Source organism: Chrysochloris asiatica, unplaced genomic scaffold (genome assembly GCF_000296735.1).
Source record: "Chrysochloris asiatica unplaced genomic scaffold, ChrAsi1.0 scaffold00079, whole genome shotgun sequence".
Classification (NCBI taxonomy): domain Eukaryota; kingdom Metazoa; phylum Chordata; class Mammalia; order Afrosoricida; family Chrysochloridae; genus Chrysochloris; species Chrysochloris asiatica.
The window spans coordinates 10732596-10749541 of NW_006408597.1; the positions used below are offsets into that span (position 1 = coordinate 10732596).

The following is a 16946-nucleotide window of genomic DNA, read 5'->3' on the forward strand; positions in this document are numbered from 1 at the left end:
ACAGCACTTAACAACAACAATGGGCAAAATATTAAATGATGCAGAAAGCATCAAAAGAAGATGGAAGGGCCCGGCTGCAGAGAGCGACCCGTCGGCTTACTGCTCGGAGCCCGCGGTGGCGGTACCAGCAGCGGGCGGCATGCGCGTGTGAAATGTGGCTGCGGGCAACCGGGACACAAGTAGCGGCCGCCGCAGGCAGCAGTAAAAGAACGCGAGCGCGGCCTCCTCAGCCCCGGGCGCAGGCGCAGGGCAGCCGCCGGCCACGCCGCTTCCATAAACACTTGTTTAGGACTCGTTCGCCCCCCTTTATCACGCTGGGCTCTCCGTCCCCGGCACTCCAGCTATGGAGGCCTAGCTCGACTCGGGGACCCAAGGCTCAACCTCGGTCGGTCTCAGCCACAGCGCCGCTGCGCACACCGGAGAAGTGGCGCTGCTCCGCTAGGAGCAGGAAAAGGTGGTCACTAACTGCCGAGAGAAAATCCAGCATTGATACCAAATCATAATATATCCATGCTGTGTTTACGAAGATTTGACTATGAAAACTTCAGGAGCTGTCTTGATTATTGTCTACAGGGTTATTGCAGAATCATGGAAGAAAGTAGATACTGACTTCAGGAAAGACTCAGTACATTGCCTGATAATATCATGGTACCATTTGGCCCCTTTGCTTTCATGCCAGGAAAATTCATCCATACTAATGAAGTCACTGTTTTACTTGGGGACAACTGGTTTGCAAAGTGTTCAGCAAAGCAGGCTGTAGGCTTAGTCGAGCACAGGAAAGAACATGTAAGAAAAACAATCGATTTTTAAAACGTCATGAAAAGTTTTGAATCCAGAGTTGAATTTACAGAAGATTTGCAGAAAATTAGTAATGCTGCAGGTGATATTGTTGATATGAGAAGAAATTCATAGTGGCTTTGAAGTTAAACACAGAATTGCTCATAAACCTTACTCCAAGCCAAAACGTTTAGATATTTTTAAAGCAGATTTTACAGATAATTTAAGATCCACAGATTTGCTTGCTGATAAGAAACTTTGGGCTCCACTTGAAGAACTCGAGAAACAAAGAGAATTGCTGGGTGAACTTGATAGTCGGCCTAATACTGTGATTGCTAACGGGGAAGAAATAACTTCTTCTGAAGAGGAAAAGGAGGATCAAAACGCAAATCTGAATGTGATGCAACAAGACAGACTGTCTTGTCCCTAGCAGTTGTCCTAAGGACTTGGAATGGTTCAATGGCCAAATGGATAGTCAACTGAATTCTTTAGTGAATGGTTCAGATTCTTATCATAATAATGATGAAGAGGATAGTGACAATGAAAATGAACTTGATGCTTTAGGGGTTGGAGATAATTCTGTACCAACAATATATGTTTCTCATACTGTGGAACCTAAGAGGGTTAGTCTAATTTTTTTTTATTTGACTATTTTGCATATAGCTTGAACATTAAGCAACATTTATGATAGTCTTTAAAAGAGCATTTGTAACAGTGATTAATATTGCAGATACTGCCAAACAACAAAATCGCCTTTTGCCTTCGTTCTGATGAAAGAAACCCCCCCACAAAACTGTCTACTAGTTAACTAGCATTGGTCTCTTGTTCTCTGAAGGCTGAATGGGAATTTCAGGTGTTTGGGGTCTGGCAGGGATCAGATTTGAGTGACAACTACTGTAACTCCTCTTGTTTTTTAAATTTTTATTTTCACAAAGTTTTCTAAGAATCCTGGAGTTAATCTGTGGATGTTTTGTTGTGTTTAGGAAGTAGAAAGTGACTGCCTTAGTTAAAATTTTAATTATACCAGGTTGTTGTTTTCTCTCTGGGCATAAAATGAATAGGAGTATCCTTAGCAAAAAGGAAAACGTTGAAGGAGGAAGTAAAAATCAGTTCCTTTTCTGACAAAGTAAATATAAACATCTGTACATAATCATGCCTTTAGAAAAGTGACATTTTTGAGCACAGGGTTGGCTGTGGAGATCTTCTACAGGATTTTGAAGCGTTTCTTTGGTATCAAAAGCTTTTTGTTTTCTACAAACTTGGTTCTTGTTGCTAAATGCTTTCAAGTTGGTTCTGACTCACAGTGACCCTGTATAGGGTTTCCAAGACTTATATATATCTTTGTGGGAGCAGAAAGCCTCATCGTTCTCCTGAAGAGCACCTCCAAACTTGTGGTTTGCAATCTATTGCTTATCCTATAGTGCCAATACTGCACTCCCAAACTTATTGTAGAATCCTAGGATTTAAGATAGATCAAAACAGGCTGGCTATGTTTGAAGGGTGGCCCTTTCTGCTCCATTACTGCTCTGAGGAGCTGCAGGGATGTCATCTTTCCAGTTCTTGTTCAGGGAAACATGAGGTCTAGAAGACCACAGAACTGGTTAGCAATCAACAGGGCAGTGCTCCTACCATACAGGGGCTAGCTTGTCAGAAACAAAGGTTTGTGATGATTGAACATGTTTAAAACAGGTTTGCTATTTCTTAGGTTCCTTAAGTTGTCCTTGCTTTTATATGAAATAAAATAATCAGATGACTTTACATCCTGACATTTCTCATTAGAAGAACATCTCCTGAATTCTTTGTAGAAAAAAATGTCTGAGATGATTAGCTAGAAAAAGTTTGTGATTCTTTTTCCAGGCTTAGAACTTTCTCTTGTTTTTATTCAGAAAAAACAGGAAGACTAAGTAATGTTTGCAGGAATGTTATAGGGAGTAACAGTTATTAGTGTAGATAGTACAGTGCCAATGCTGAGACATATAGAAGAATAATATTAATCTAAATAGGGTTGGTTTTATTTTAAGTCCTCTAATGTCTAAAAATAAGAGATCTTTTAAAAAGTTCTACATAGCTAATTAAGTATTATCTAGTGTCTTTTTATTGTTTTAACTTTTATATTCTTACTTAAAATGTCTTTTGGTTAAGTGTACCCTTTATTTTGAAATACATGATCTAAGCCCAAAACTTGTATCAAAGTAATGAAATCATGTTAAAGCACTAGCATTCAGTATAAATGAGCTTTGCTGTCTATACATAATCAAGTCACTGAGGACTAGCATTAGTGATGAAAGAAGATCTAGTCATGCAGGGTCTGTTCTTTAAACTAAGGTGGGGAACTTAGGTATTTAATTTTTACCCTGTCTAGTAATGCATTTCATTTCAGTGTCAATACTCAAAATGCCTCTCACTATTATTTCATCAATGGTAGAATTTGTTGGTTTTAGGTTTGGCCTTGATTTGATTTCTCAAAAGGATTTTAATTTTTGCTGTGAAATGTTTAGGTTCGAATAAATACTGGAAAAAACACCACTTTAAAATTCAGTGAAAAGAAGGAAGAAGCCAAACGTAAGCGGAAGAACAGTTCTGGCCGTGGTCATTCTGCCCATGAGCTGCCTACGATCAGGACACCTGCTGACATTTACAGAGTCTTTGTTGATATTGTGAATGGAGAGTATTTTCCTCCATTCACAAGTGTCGGAGCCAAGAGACCAGTGTGTGTAGTGACATCAGTGAAAGCAGCGCTGCTGAGCTGGACGACAGATGGGGGTTGCTGAGGAGCACCAGCTATGAAGAAGCCACTGGCAGTGACAGTAATGAGAACACTGTGCAAGAGGGAAACCATCCAAAGAAACGGTTGCCCTTGTCAGGAACACCTGAGGCCTTTTTTGGAACTGTAATAGAAAAAGAATTTTTGTCACCTTCTTAAGTCCACACTCAGCCATTGCTCATCCTGCGCTGCCCACCATTCCAGAACAAAAAGAAGTTCTGTCAGAGATACTAGAGGAAACTACCAAGAGGGTTTCAAAGTTCAAAGCTGCCAGATTGCAACAGAAAAATTAAACCCTGCTTAGGAAATGGTAGTTTACATCCTAAAGCCTAGTTTTGCATTTGTTTAGAATATACATAGCAAAATATGTTACGTGTAGTTTGAAATAAGGCATCCTGAATTGATTTTGCAGCAAGTTCTTTTACCCTTATTAGTGGTATTAAAAAAATTAAATGTTTGATAACTTTAATATTCAGCTTGTTTTATTAATTCCCTGAATACTGTCAACACTCTTGTCTAAGTTTGCCTCATGATGCAGTGGCAGCAATTTGAATTTTTTAAAAAGACTATTGTTCATATGTATTGTCTTTGTGTTTTGAACAAAATACGGGCAGTTTTGTACAAGCTGTGATGTTGTGCATACCATATGGACCATTTTAAAGAAACTTTTAAAATTTCAAATAGATTCAACAATTATATTTCATTACTTGCTTTAGCATTTTAAAGGCACTTGCTGAGGACTGTGGGGGGAGGGGGGAAACCTGCAGGGTATAACCTTTGGTTGGGTGATGATGCATGGACGGGATGGTAACTATGGCAATGAAATGATGTATGATAGAATGAGTGTAAAGCTAATGTTCCCCCATGTAAACTATCACACAATAAAAAAAAACAAAACAAAAAACTACTTCTACTGTAAGTTTTACAGTTAGGCGGCTATTTAAAAACACCTCTTCCTTCTGAATGTCATAGCATTGTCCCCACGGCAGAAAGTTGCAGTGATTGAAAGAATGGTGCATTTGTGAAGCCTTTTTTTTTTTCTCCAAGTAAAAACTTTATGGAACCTGGTCTCTTAAAAAAAAAAAAGGATGGAAGGAATACATAGAATCACTGTACCAAGAAGTGGTTAATGTTCAACTATTTCAAGAGGTGCATATGATCAAGAACCAATGGTACTGAAGGAGGAATTCCAAGGAGCACCGAAAGCACTGATAAAGAACAAGGCTCTGCGAACTGATGGAATACAAATGGAAACATTTCAACAAACTGATGCAGCACTGGAGGCATTCATTTACTGGTCTATTTCAAGAAATTTGGAAGACAGCTGCCTGGCCAACTGATTGGAAGACATCCAAATTTGTGTCCATTCCAAAGATAGGTGACTCAATGGAATGTAGAAATCATCAAACAATATTAATATCACATGCAAGTAAAGTTTTGCTGAAGATAATTTAAAAACTATTGCATCGATAGGGAGCTGCCAGAAATTCAAGCTGGATTCAGAAAAGGGAATGGGTACCATTGCTGATATCAGGTGGATCTTGGTTGAAAGGAGAGAATGTCAGAAAGATTTTTGTTGTTGTTGTTGTTAAGTGTCATCAGGCCAGTTCCAACTCATAATGGCCCTGTACAAGGTTTCCAAGAAGTGGCTGTTGAGTTTCAAACACCAGTCTTGTGGTTCAAACTGACCTTGTGGTCCAGTGCTTTAACCCACAGCACCACACCAAGATTCCAGAAAGATGTTTACTTGTGCTTTATTGACTATGCAAAGACATTTGATTGTGTGGATCATAATAAACTATGGATAACATTGCAAAGAATGGATATGCCAGAACACTTGATTGTGCTCATGAGGAACCGCTACACAGACCAAGAGGCAGTTAGTTACTCAAACAGAAAAAGGGGATACTATTTTAAAGTCTGGAAAGGTTTTACCCACCAAGGTTATATCCTTTAAATAATCTCAGAAGCTGGATTTTATGAAGAACATGGCATCAGGATTGGAGGAAGACTCATCAACTACTTGCAATATGCAAATGACACAACCTTGCTTATTGGAAGCAAAATGAATTGAAAAATGCTTGCTTGATGAAGATCAAAAGCTTTCAATATGGAATGCACCTTAATGTAAAGAAAACAGAAATCCTCACTACTGGACTAATAAATAACATTATGATAAATGGAGAAAAGATTGAAGTTGTCAAAGACTTTGCTTGGATCCATAGTCCACACTGATGGAAGCAGCAGTCAAGAAATCAACATACTGCATTAGGCAAATCTGCAAAAGACCCCTTCTGCAAAGATGCTAGTTTGAAGACTAAGGTGGGCCTGACCCAAGCCATGGTATCTTCAGTCGCCTTATATACACATGGAAGTTGGACAACGAATAAGCAAAACCTTATGAGAATCAATGTACTTGAATTATGGTGTTGGCAAAGAATATTGAAAGTACCACAGACTTCCAGAAAAAAAATCTGTGTTGGAGAAGTGCAGCCAGAATGCTCCTTAGAAGTGAGGATGGTTAAGACTTTCTCTCTCATACTTAGGACATGTCAGAAGAGACCAGTCCCTGGAAGACATCATGCTTGGAAAAGTGAAAGGTCAGCAAAAAAGAGGAAGACCCTCAATTAGATAGATTGACAGAGAGCAACAATGGGCTCAACCACAACAATTTTGAGGATGGACCAGGACCGGGCAGTGTCTTGTTTCTGTTGTTCATTAAGATCGCTAAGAGTTGGAACCAACTCAGTGCAGCTAACAATGAGCTCAGCTACCATGGTGGGCAACTGGACTTAACCCCATGGAGAAAACACTGAGAAGTAGTCTAAACCACATACCTTAGAATCATCCCAACCAAGGGATGAGGGAGATGGGTTATTCATATACCAACTCCTAATAGTCTGTTCCAACGTCAGGCCAAGTGGTCTGTTCTGTGGTTCTGCAGAGATGCAGAAACTGGCCGGTGGAACTTTGCTGGAGTGCACTGAAAGGTCCCAAGGGTAAGGCTGGGGTGGTGATAGCAGATGCTAGATTTTCACCTCAGACTCCGGTGCTGGCTGCTTTCTACCCAGCACAACCCCTTTCTTCCAGCAGTAACCTCTGATTTTAGGTGGGAATCAACTCCTCCCCCTCATGGATATGGATAATTCATGCTGGTTGCCAGGTCCCATCCATACACGAGATGTGGGGAAAGGCAGCATCAGTTTCAGCAGCCACTTGCAACAGTGTCCTGAAACTCTCACAGTGAGTCCACGTGGCTTGGGTGGGGCTTCACTCTTCACTGTTGGCCTAGCCTAAGCCAGTCAGCAGCTTCCCCATCCCTTACAAAATATATATGATTCTGTATTGTTTAGGACTTTACCAAACATGATGTTCTTTTCTAGGAAATATGTAACTGAAATTAGACAAGTGATACTGGTGTCGCAGGTATAAGAAAACTGGATTGTTATTATATACCACAACACTGCTCAAGGTAACCTGATTGAGAAAATTTATAGTATTTTCATGTGTGTTCTGCTAAACAAGACTTTGCTACTTGGATGTGAATCTGCCAGGGCCTGTAATTTGATGTCCTGCAGAGAATTCATTATCAAAACTTGAAATACAGCTAAAAATGCTTCTTCTTGTTAAGCGCCGTCAAGTCAATTCCGACTCATGGCAACCCTGCATAGGGTTTCCAAGAAGTGAGTGGTAAGTTTGAACCGCTGACCTTGTGGTCCAGTGCTTTATTCCAGAGTCACACCAGGACTCCTTAAAATGCTTAATGGGACTTAATTATGTCTGTAAATGGGGTTAATTAAGGGAATTTAACCTGTTAAATGTTCAATATTAAAGGGCAAGTAAGAGTGTTTTAATTTTTAGGGGAAAATTGAATTATCAGCATAACACATGTACAATAACCTTAAAAACTTAAAAAAAGAATTAGGTGTTTAACCTTTTCCCTCTTTATAAGACTGAAAATTAACTCCAAGTAACTATAGTCATTTGCACACACATAAGCAACTTGAACATTGGGAAACTAAGGACTGAAGTGTATGAGAGTTCACAAGTCAGAGACATACTTGGTGTATGTGAAACAGAACAGTCAAAAAGTGGAGTCTACCTGGTGTGGCACTGTGGGTTAATGTGCCAGACTGCAAAGCTGTTGGAACTGCAAGGTCGGCGGTTCAAGCTTACCAGCTGCTCCTTGGAAACCCTATACAGGGTCGCTATGGATCAGAATTGACTCAACGGCACTTCACAACAACAACTCCATTTTATAGCCTTGACATGAGTCTAGAACCCATATCTAACAATAGTTTCTCTAACCCAGGGGTGGGGAATGTCTGGCCCGAAATCATTTGGTCTGTCCCTGCCAAGGCAAATGCAGTTCCGGCCATCATATTGTTGTTGTTAAGTGCCATTGAGTTGGTTACAACTCATAGGGACCCTGTGTAGGGCTTCCAAGAAGTGTCTGGTGAGCTTGAACCGCCTACCTTGTGGTTCCAACCAACCTTGCAGTCCATCACATTAACCCGCAGCACCACACCAAGACTCCAGCCATCACACTGCCACTGAGTCGGTTTCGACTCATAGAGACCCTGTACAGGGTATCCAAGGCTGTAAATCTTTATGGGAGCAGAAAGACTCATTTTTCTCCCATGGAACAGCTGGTAGTTTCGAACTGCTGACCTTGCGGTTTGCAGCCCAATTCATAACCACACTACCAGAGCTCCTTGGCACATTACATTAGGGGTGAGTTAATTAAATGACTAAATATAGCAGGCTAATTTTTAAGCTGATAATTTTGTATGGCCCGTGAATGACGTTACCACCCCTGCTGTAACCATATCCCATGAAGGAGACAGTGTTTCCCCTTGGGGCCTGCCAGGTGCAGGACATCAGTTTATTCCCAGAGGCTCTTTCCTCTATGACCTAACGGATGGAAGATATGAGAAGCAGTTTTGATAGCAGTTAACCTGGAAAACCGGTCTTGTCCTGCCAAGGTCCTGTGATCATACGCTTGTATTTAACTAAGCATGTAATACCATATATATCAGGGAACTTCAAGTTGTTCGTGGAAAAATTCCATTATCTTTTCATTCCATTTTCCCATGAACTTTTTGAAACCTCCCTTGAATGAATGAACCAGCCTCTAGCCTATTAAAGGAATAAACTAAGATTTTTCCAACACATCGAGTTCAATTGTTCAGAGTGGCGAAATTTTCAGCTTGTTATGGTAAAGATGCACATGACCGTGATGACAAGCGCATCATCATGTGCGACTCCTCAGAGACCCAGCTTGGTTCTTCTTCAGTGTCTCTTCTTCAAGTTGTACTTGATTTTATTGTCAATTTTCATTCAAATCCTTTAGAGCTTGGGATGATTCTGCTTTTGCTTCTTGGTTAAGTATCTCTTTGGGCCTGAAAGTCTTAGGGAAGATAGAGTAATTACGGGGTTAGCCACACACAACACAATGGCGGGAAAAGGGAGAGTGCTCTTTCAGAAGATTTGACTCTCTGGGGACCAAACTCTGGCCTCGTTCCACAGAGCTTTAATCATAGCAGACTCACAGTGAACATTTACTCAACTTCCTACCAGACAGCGGGTAAAAACTATAGGAATGTTTCTCAAAACAAATGCCACCCTCTCTTCACGCCGTTTCCCCAGCAGTCCTCTTCCCTAGACCCCAGGTGGTCAGAGAAGTCCTAGTGTGACACTCTAGGATAAGCACTGGATTGCTAACTGAAGGGTAGCAAACCCACCAGCCGCTCCTCAGAAACTCTGTACTGGGTCGCTATGTGTTAGAACCAACTCGATGGCACTTTGACAATAGGTGTTCCAGAAATTCTCTGAACTTCTAATTCTTATACAAGAAGACCTCAACTGAAGACTGTTGTCACCTTTGGCCCCAGTAGGTTCTGGTTTATTTTCACTCCCCTTCACTGAGAAGATATATCATGTTCAGGAGACTTATATTTAGGAGGTCCCTAAAAAAAATCTTGCAAAAGTTAAACTAAGATTGACCATAGTCAATATTTAATGCACTGGTGTTCTATTAGTTCTATGTGCTACAGTATCAAAACTAGACAATAGAATTATCATCAACATTTAACAGAGAAGGCACTGGCAATGCAGCTTGCCCATCTTGGAGATGGCATGGCAGTCATGACGATAAACTCTGACGTCTGTCTCCTGAGATCCAGTTCTTCACTACTGCTGTATTAAATTGTTTAGCTCTTAGACACAGCCATAACTTGCACAGATTTATGGCTTCAGTTACTAATCTGCATTTCCACAGGCCACAGAGCTTGTCACAAGTCTTTACTGTCCTGCACTCTGAGTAAAAGACAGGCGTGGGAAGGAGGAAGTGGTTAAGGAGAAAGACTGGGAGAAACTAGTACTGCTTTTGGAGTCTTAGTGTGAGGTAGACGGTTCACACACTCCACAGCTAGTAGAAAGGTTGGAGTCCACTCAGAGACTCCTGGGAAGGAATGCTTAGTGATCTCAAAACCATCTCAAACATCTCAAAAACCAGACACTGAAAACCCTATGAAGCAGAGTTCTATTCTGACACATCTGAGAACCTGCATGGCCAGTAAGCCAGACCCCAGGTGATTCTGAACAGCACTAGTGTGTGGGACCACATTTTGAATAGCAAGGAGTAAGAGGGCTTATGATCATGGAAGCCCTCATATATTCATGCCCTTACTTTCAATTCACAGGAGCTTTGGGAGGAAGTCACTTTTGTCCTTTTTAAAACGAAGAAACCAAAGTGTAAATTCGACAGTGCCAAGGTGAAACACTTGGACCCCTCTGGAAAACAGGAAGTAAAGAGCAAGCAAGGAGCTGTGACTGGAAGTTGCTGTTTTAATATGGTTTGTGCCAAGCAATATCAAAGTTGCCCCAGTTTCCAACTTTGTCCTGACTCTTTAATAGGTAATCCGATTAAAAAAAAAAACAAAAACGTGTGCACTGAAAAAGAGGTTAATCATACCAATTGACTTCAAAATGAAAAGACAAGCCACATAAATTCTCTTCCTTAAAAAACAGCCATTTCAAAAGATTTTCTTTAATATCATAAAATATTTTCATGGACAAGTGAGCTAGCCAACACACATGCACCACTGTGCCTTCTGACAAGATTATCCTCAGTCCCTACCCCCCACCCCCACACCAATGTGGACATGAATACAGCAGATGGAACAGAGAAAATTGAAAAAACAAACAAAAAAAAAAGGTCAATAAAAAAATGGAATATAACATTGTGCTTGGTTATTCTCCTACGTCACAACAACAACAACAAAACACTTCGGTGCAAATAGTTCATTCTTCCTCTTTTCCATTTAAGTCTGGTGGAGAAAAAAATACTTTTTCTATAATAAAATATGTGGCTTTTAAACTTTTTTTTTTAACGTACTTTTTTTTTTTTTTCTTTTTTGCAGAAAATAATTTTGTAAACTGTCACTTCGCAGGCAGGGAGGCTCGATGCCACTTGGATCCCAGCACACCGCTTTCTGGGCTGAAAGTGGGAACCAAACCCAGGCCGAAAGTGGGAAGCTGAGGCGCAGGGTGGGACTCGCTTGCGCGCACGCATGCACGCACGCACGGCGTAGGGAGTAGGGCAACTGGCCCAGAGGGGAGGGTTAGAGGTCACTCTCGCCATAGAGCGCAGTGGAGAAGGACATGTAGTCCAGAGCACCGGGCACAGCGTCGGGGCCGGTGTAGGGGGCCATTCGCGCGATGCAGTATTCGGCCTGGTCCGGCGGCAGCTCTCGGCGCAGCTCGTCCACCGTGATGTAGTTCTGCGAGAGATCAACCCTCACTTAGGGCAGCAGACCCTCCTTTTCACCCAGTCCTTCTACATCCCGAAGCCTTGTTTTGCTAAAATCATTTTTTTTTTTTAAATTGTCACATTTCCCCCATGTCAGTGCCTACTGCAACCACTCTCCAAGCTATTTCAATAGGCTATTTACACAAGTATTAATGTGTCACACTAGTCTGCAGTAACCACAGACTTGAGTCCTGTGTCCTCACACCTAGCACCCACTCAATTGGGCTCTTGAGAGGCCATGGTCAGTCTAATTTTAATGAGCTCTCTAGAAGATTCTCTAGAAGGAGCTCTGGTAGCGCAGTGGTTACAAATCGGGCTGTGAACCATAAGGTCAGCAGTTCGAAGCTACCAGCTGTTCTGCAGGAGAAAGATGAGGCTTTCTGCTCCTGTAAAGATTTACAGCCTTGGAAACCCTGTACAGGGTCGCTATGGGTCGGAACCAACTCCACGGCACTTAACAACAACAACTAGACGACTATGATGAGCATCCAGATTTGGGCATCACCGACACAGAGGGCATCCAAGTTTGGCCAGGCTGTCTTCACCTTGTTTGCAGAATGTGTCTGCTTCCCCTCCCTCGGGTGTACCTAGGGCAGGTCTATTTAGAAGAGCTTCTTGGTGGAGTTTGAAGTCACACTTCCTCCTGGAGATCTCACTCAGGGAGGGGCTTTAACTCACAAAATGCTCCTCCCCCGTGTCCTACCTCTGCCAAGAGTCCCCTAAAGAAGGGTCTGGGGGAGGAGGGCAGGGCTGCCTTCAGACCCTTCCAAATCCCAAGAGAGACCCCTTTCTGGACCTCAGTTTCCTCCTCTGCAAAGTGAGTTGCTTCAGTGAAATGGTTTCTGAGGGTCCTTCCAGCTGCCAGGTGCTACACTTTAATGAGGGGGTCCTTGCACTTAAGCACTGGACTATTAACCACAAGGTCAGTGGTTCAAACCACCAGTCACTCTTTGTAAACCCTAAACAGGACAGGGTCGCTATGAGTTGGAACTGACTCAATAGCACTTAAGAACAACTACATCATTTTTTTTTGCAGGAAGTACTGGTTGCACAGAGGTTAAAGCACTTAGTGCTAACCTAAAGGTCAGTGGTTTGAACCACCAGCCATTCTGTGGGAGGAAAATGTGGCCATCTGCTTCTATAAAGATTTCCAACCTTAGAAACTCTAGTGAGTAGTTCCACTCTGTCCTATGAGGTGGCTATGAGCCGAGGTCAACTTGATGATAATGAGACAGGCTTATGCCATTTGTAGCTGAGGCAGGCACGTCATAGGGATTCTCCTGTGAATTTTTCAGAAAGGAAACCTGGTCCTTTCTGAAGCCTGGTCCTTAGAATCAAATTTGCCCTGGATGCTCCTGGAAGTTTTGTCTATACTGCTAGAGGGATCCGGGGCTCCATCCAAAAAATAAAAAAAACATCCCACTGCCATCGAGTTGACCCTCATTCCCTGGGATAGAGAGGGTGTTGGGTTTGAGTGGCATTCAGGACCACCAATGGTCATTTCAGACAACCAGATCCTGAACTGGTATCTTGGGGTTTCCATGGAGACAGCGTCTTTGCAGCTCTTTTAGTTTGCTACTGCCCGGCAGGGTATTACAGGGTACTTGGGAGAAAGTCAAAGCAGACTGTCACTCAGGATAAAAAAATGAGACAGACAGACATGCTTCCCATCGGCCTCACTCTGCTCCTCACCTACAGTCCATGGCTGGGCCTTAGGATGGGGCCAGGATGAAGTCTGGGGTTCTTTGATGGCCTTTCCATCTCCTCACCAAACACCCCACCCCTTTCTGTCTCTCTCCACCACCTGTCATTTCTTCACTGCATGCCTGAAGAAATCCCTTACTGATTGACACACGGTGCCCCAGAAGGGGACACTTTTGAGTTAACACTGTGTCCTTGCAGCCTAGAGTGTAGAGGCGGGCCTGGGAAGACGCCGGGATTGGGGTGCTCTGGTCCCAGTCTGGTCCTCTCCCCTCCAGGTCACAGTCCACACAGCGCAGCACTCCCACAGAGCAGACCCACCTTGTCTCCAGCCAGGATTTTGAAGGAAGCCATGACCTGGTCTGCTGTGTCTGTGTCAGCCGTCTCTCGGGACATAAAGTCGATGAAGGCCTGGAATGTCACTACTCCCAGGCGGTTGGGATCCACGATGCTCATGATGCGGGCAAACTCTGCCTCTCCCTGGAGGGAACAGCCAGCCCCAGGCCTGTTAGCCTCTTGCACATGTCTGCTGGGAATATCTCAGATGGGCCTGAAGCCCCTGAGAGCTCAGAGCAGCCTGTGGCTGGAAGAGGAAGGCACAGCAGCCCCCAACTAACTGGGGTTGTCTTGAAGGTGTAAATACATACAACAACCAGCTCGGGGCTTGCCACCCACTACATGTGCCTGCATTCTCCTTGGGGCAAGCAATGCTGCTGCTACTATGATTTAACTCATTTAATCCTCGCAATAACATAAGGTAGGGCTCTTAGTATTTTCATTTTATAGATGAGAAAACTGAGGCCCACGCAGGTTAAGTAACTTGCCCAAAGTCTCACAGTCAATAAAATGGCTGAGCTGGTTCTTGCACTCAGGCAGAGTTCTGTACTCTCAGAGATTTTCTGTGTGCCAGGCCTGTGGCTTGGTACTTTATGAAACCTCTTTCATTTATCCGTATAACAGTCTTGCAGGCTGTCCTCACCTTATCTGGAGCCACAACCTAGTGAGGGTTCACTGCTTCTAGGCACTACCCATGCCCTTGGACCCTGTGCCATGCAGCGGGTAGGTTCTGATTTGTCCCATGACCCAAGAGTCAACCAACTGCCCTGCTAAGCTCCTCTCCTGCTCAGGGGCCTTGGCCTATACAAAGGACAGGCAGACTGACAATGTTGGAGTGATATCTAGGTCTGGGGTCATGGCAACAGTAGAGGAGTGGCAGGCCTGGCTGGAGCCATCACCAGGATGGAGACAGACAATTCCATGCCTCAAATTCAGTCAATCTCAAACTCGTCCTTCCTGCTGGCCTTGGGGACAGCCCAGGTGGGCCAGAACAGGAGTGAAAAGCCTGTCTCCATATTAAGTACCAGAAAGCAAACCAGCAGAGACTGAGGTGGGAAGCCAGGGACACACACAGGCCCCTGACCAAGCCTGGCCTTCAGGGTACCACTTCCCCAAGGACTGGAAACTTGAGGTTCCCCTAGGTGGGCAGGCCCTGGCTGGAGGACCTTTGTGACCAGCTGGTGGCCCCTCAGCAGGGAGGGGCCTGAGGCCATCAGACAAAGGCGGGGTTTACATTACCATGTTGTAACCCATGGAGATAAGGCAGGCGCGGAAATCATCCGTGTCCATCATGCCTGTCTTCTTCTGTGGGGCAGGGGCACCGAGAAACAAGGAGGGTTGGAAAGGCAGGGAGGAAGGGCCAGTCCAGGGCCAGAAAGAAAGGGCACAGACCACCGGGGAGGCGGAGGGAAGGCAGATTGACGGTTTGGGTGACAGGAAGGGGAGAAGAACGAGGCGGAGAAGATACAAGTACACATACAGGAAAAATGTCCACGGAAAGGAAGACAGAGCAGGGAGATGCAAAAGTCCATCCATGAATGGAGAGCGAGTGACGAAGAGAGAGGAAGGCAGGCTCCGAGGAGGTTCCCATGAGAGACACGGAGGGCAGAGATCGGAGGTCGGAGTAGTGAGAAGAGGAGCCGAGCAGGGAGGCAGGGGCAGCAGGAGAGGACGAGGTCCCGCAGCCCACAGGAAAAGGGGAGACAGGGAGTCCAGAGAGAGAGAGAGAAGAGAAAAAGGAGAAACACGCGTTACTTCTAGCCCCAGCTGCCTCCCCTGAGCGTGCTCCATGCAGGAGTCGAGTACCTGGGGGTCGTTGCCAATATCATAACCCAAGCTGATGAGGCAGGCTTTGAACTCCTCGGGACCCAGCGTGCCGGAGTGATCCTGGGGCGGCGGTGCGCCAGGCATCGAGCCATGCGGTGCCAGGGAGGTGGAGCCGTGAGGGGTGGGGTGGGCCATGCCCCAGGCAAAGGGGGCGTGTGGGGGACACACAAAGTCATGCGGGTGGACAAGGTGAAGGGGGTGGAGAGGTGAGGGAGGAGGGGAAATAAAAGTACACACGTTAGACACACGGAGGAGGTTCCAGAGGGGGCTCTCGCCCTGATGTGTGAAGCCCAGCCCCAAGGGCAGGGCCAGAGGGGAGCATGGGAGTCATGAGGGTGAAGTTCCCCCAGAAGTGTCCCAGGTTCCTTGGGGCTTCATAATTCTCCTCCCACCACCCCAAGTGCCTGAAGGGCAGTGAAGCAGGCAGGGTGGAGACAGCCCCCCAACCCCATGCTTCCACCCCTCCCAGCTAGCCTCCCACCCTCCAGGGGCCTGGAAGGGAGGAGCCCACTTAAAGCTCAGCCTCTCAGCTAGGTCTGGCATCCCCAGTGGAGAGGGCCCAAAAGATTCCCTTGATGGGTACAGGGGGCTCCTATTCCTCTGTTCACTTAAACAGCCCCTGAGGCTGAAGCTGGGGTAGGCTCACAGCCAACTCAAAGCAGGCCTTCCCTTGAGGTTATTATCCCAACTCCATATTGTTGATTCCTCAAGGTAGGAGAGCAAGGGTCAAAGGTCGAAGTCCTCTCTCAATGCAATAAGAGTGATATTCTGGGAGAGCTAATGAGGCCACAGGATGGCCTTGTAAGGACAGTCTCATGTGTGCAGTGACCTCAGCTGGCTGGGGACAGCTCCTTCCTCCTCCTCTTCTCTGGCCCCAGCAGGTCAGCCCAAGCCCTGAGCACCATCCCTCTAGAAGTGGCTCTAAGCAAGTGTGGGGGCTGGGGTGGGACTCTCACCCGGTCAAAGTGGTTAAAGGAAGCCCGGAACTCATTCATCTGCTCCTGGCTGATGCCCTTGGCATCCCGGGTCAAGATCTGGTTCTCCACCTCATTGATGGTCCTGGCGATGGTGGTGAGGAGCTGCTCCCAGCCCACTCGGATGTGCTGAGGACAGCAAGAGGCCTGTTAGCAACACAGGTCCAGCCCTGGGCCCCAGTGCACCCTTCTCCAGACCATGGAAATGGCCAAAACAATTGTCTGGATTCAGTGTCACCAGATACTAGTGTCACCAGAGAAGGGGAACGAGGACTCGGGTAGCCTCCTGGGAGAGCAGACCCTGGATGAAGAGGCGGGAAGAAAGGGGCCTGGGGACAGCAGAGGCCAGCAGTGCTAGAGGGGCTGGGCCAGAAACAGAAGTGGTAATGGAAAAGATTAAAATACATGCACACACATTAACACACATACAAGATTAAAAGGTGGGGCAAACCTCCTTCCAAGACTCAATGGGAATACAGGAGCTGACATGTGTTCTGACTGGTGGCCATGTTGATTACCGATAAGGGGAAGTGAGGGAAAAACAGCAATGAAGCTGTGAGCTAAGTCCAACCACGTTCAATAGACTCCTGTGAACCCGGGTGGAGACCTGGTTGGCCAGCAGTGTGGCAAGACCTGGGAACTCCTGGGCCCAGAGTCAGTGACATAGCCACAGAGGACTAGAGTGAAGAGTGAAGCATCCAGCTGATAAGAAGAGAGGAGGGCATATGCACAAGAACACCCACACTTGCAGATA

At 45.2% G+C, this 16946-nt stretch overlaps 1 protein-coding gene and 1 pseudogene across 3 annotated transcripts in view; one reads left to right on the plus strand and one right to left on the minus strand.

The window, feature by feature from the left end:
• Positions 1–410: 410 nt before the first annotated feature.
• Positions 411–3834, plus strand: LOC102818025 (annotated as a pseudogene).
• A 7332-nt stretch (positions 3835–11166) lies between these two features.
• The window catches only part of LOC102818400 (alpha-actinin-1-like), a 124538-nt gene continuing 118758 nt past the window's right edge, over positions 11167–16946 (minus strand). Inside the window, exons 18-22 of one of the 3 annotated variants that reach the window (XM_006865574.1) lie at positions 16175–16321; positions 15198–15278; positions 14631–14696; positions 13377–13535; positions 11167–11325 (exon numbers count right to left, since the gene is read on the minus strand). In XM_006865574.1, coding sequence (XP_006865636.1) covers positions 11167–11325; positions 13377–13535; positions 14631–14696; positions 15198–15278; positions 16175–16321 — 612 coding nt within the window. The remainder of the gene's footprint in view (positions 11326–13376; positions 13536–14630; positions 14697–15197; positions 15279–16174; positions 16322–16946) is intronic. The other 2 variants (XM_006865576.1, XM_006865575.1) reach the window with 2 other exon arrangements.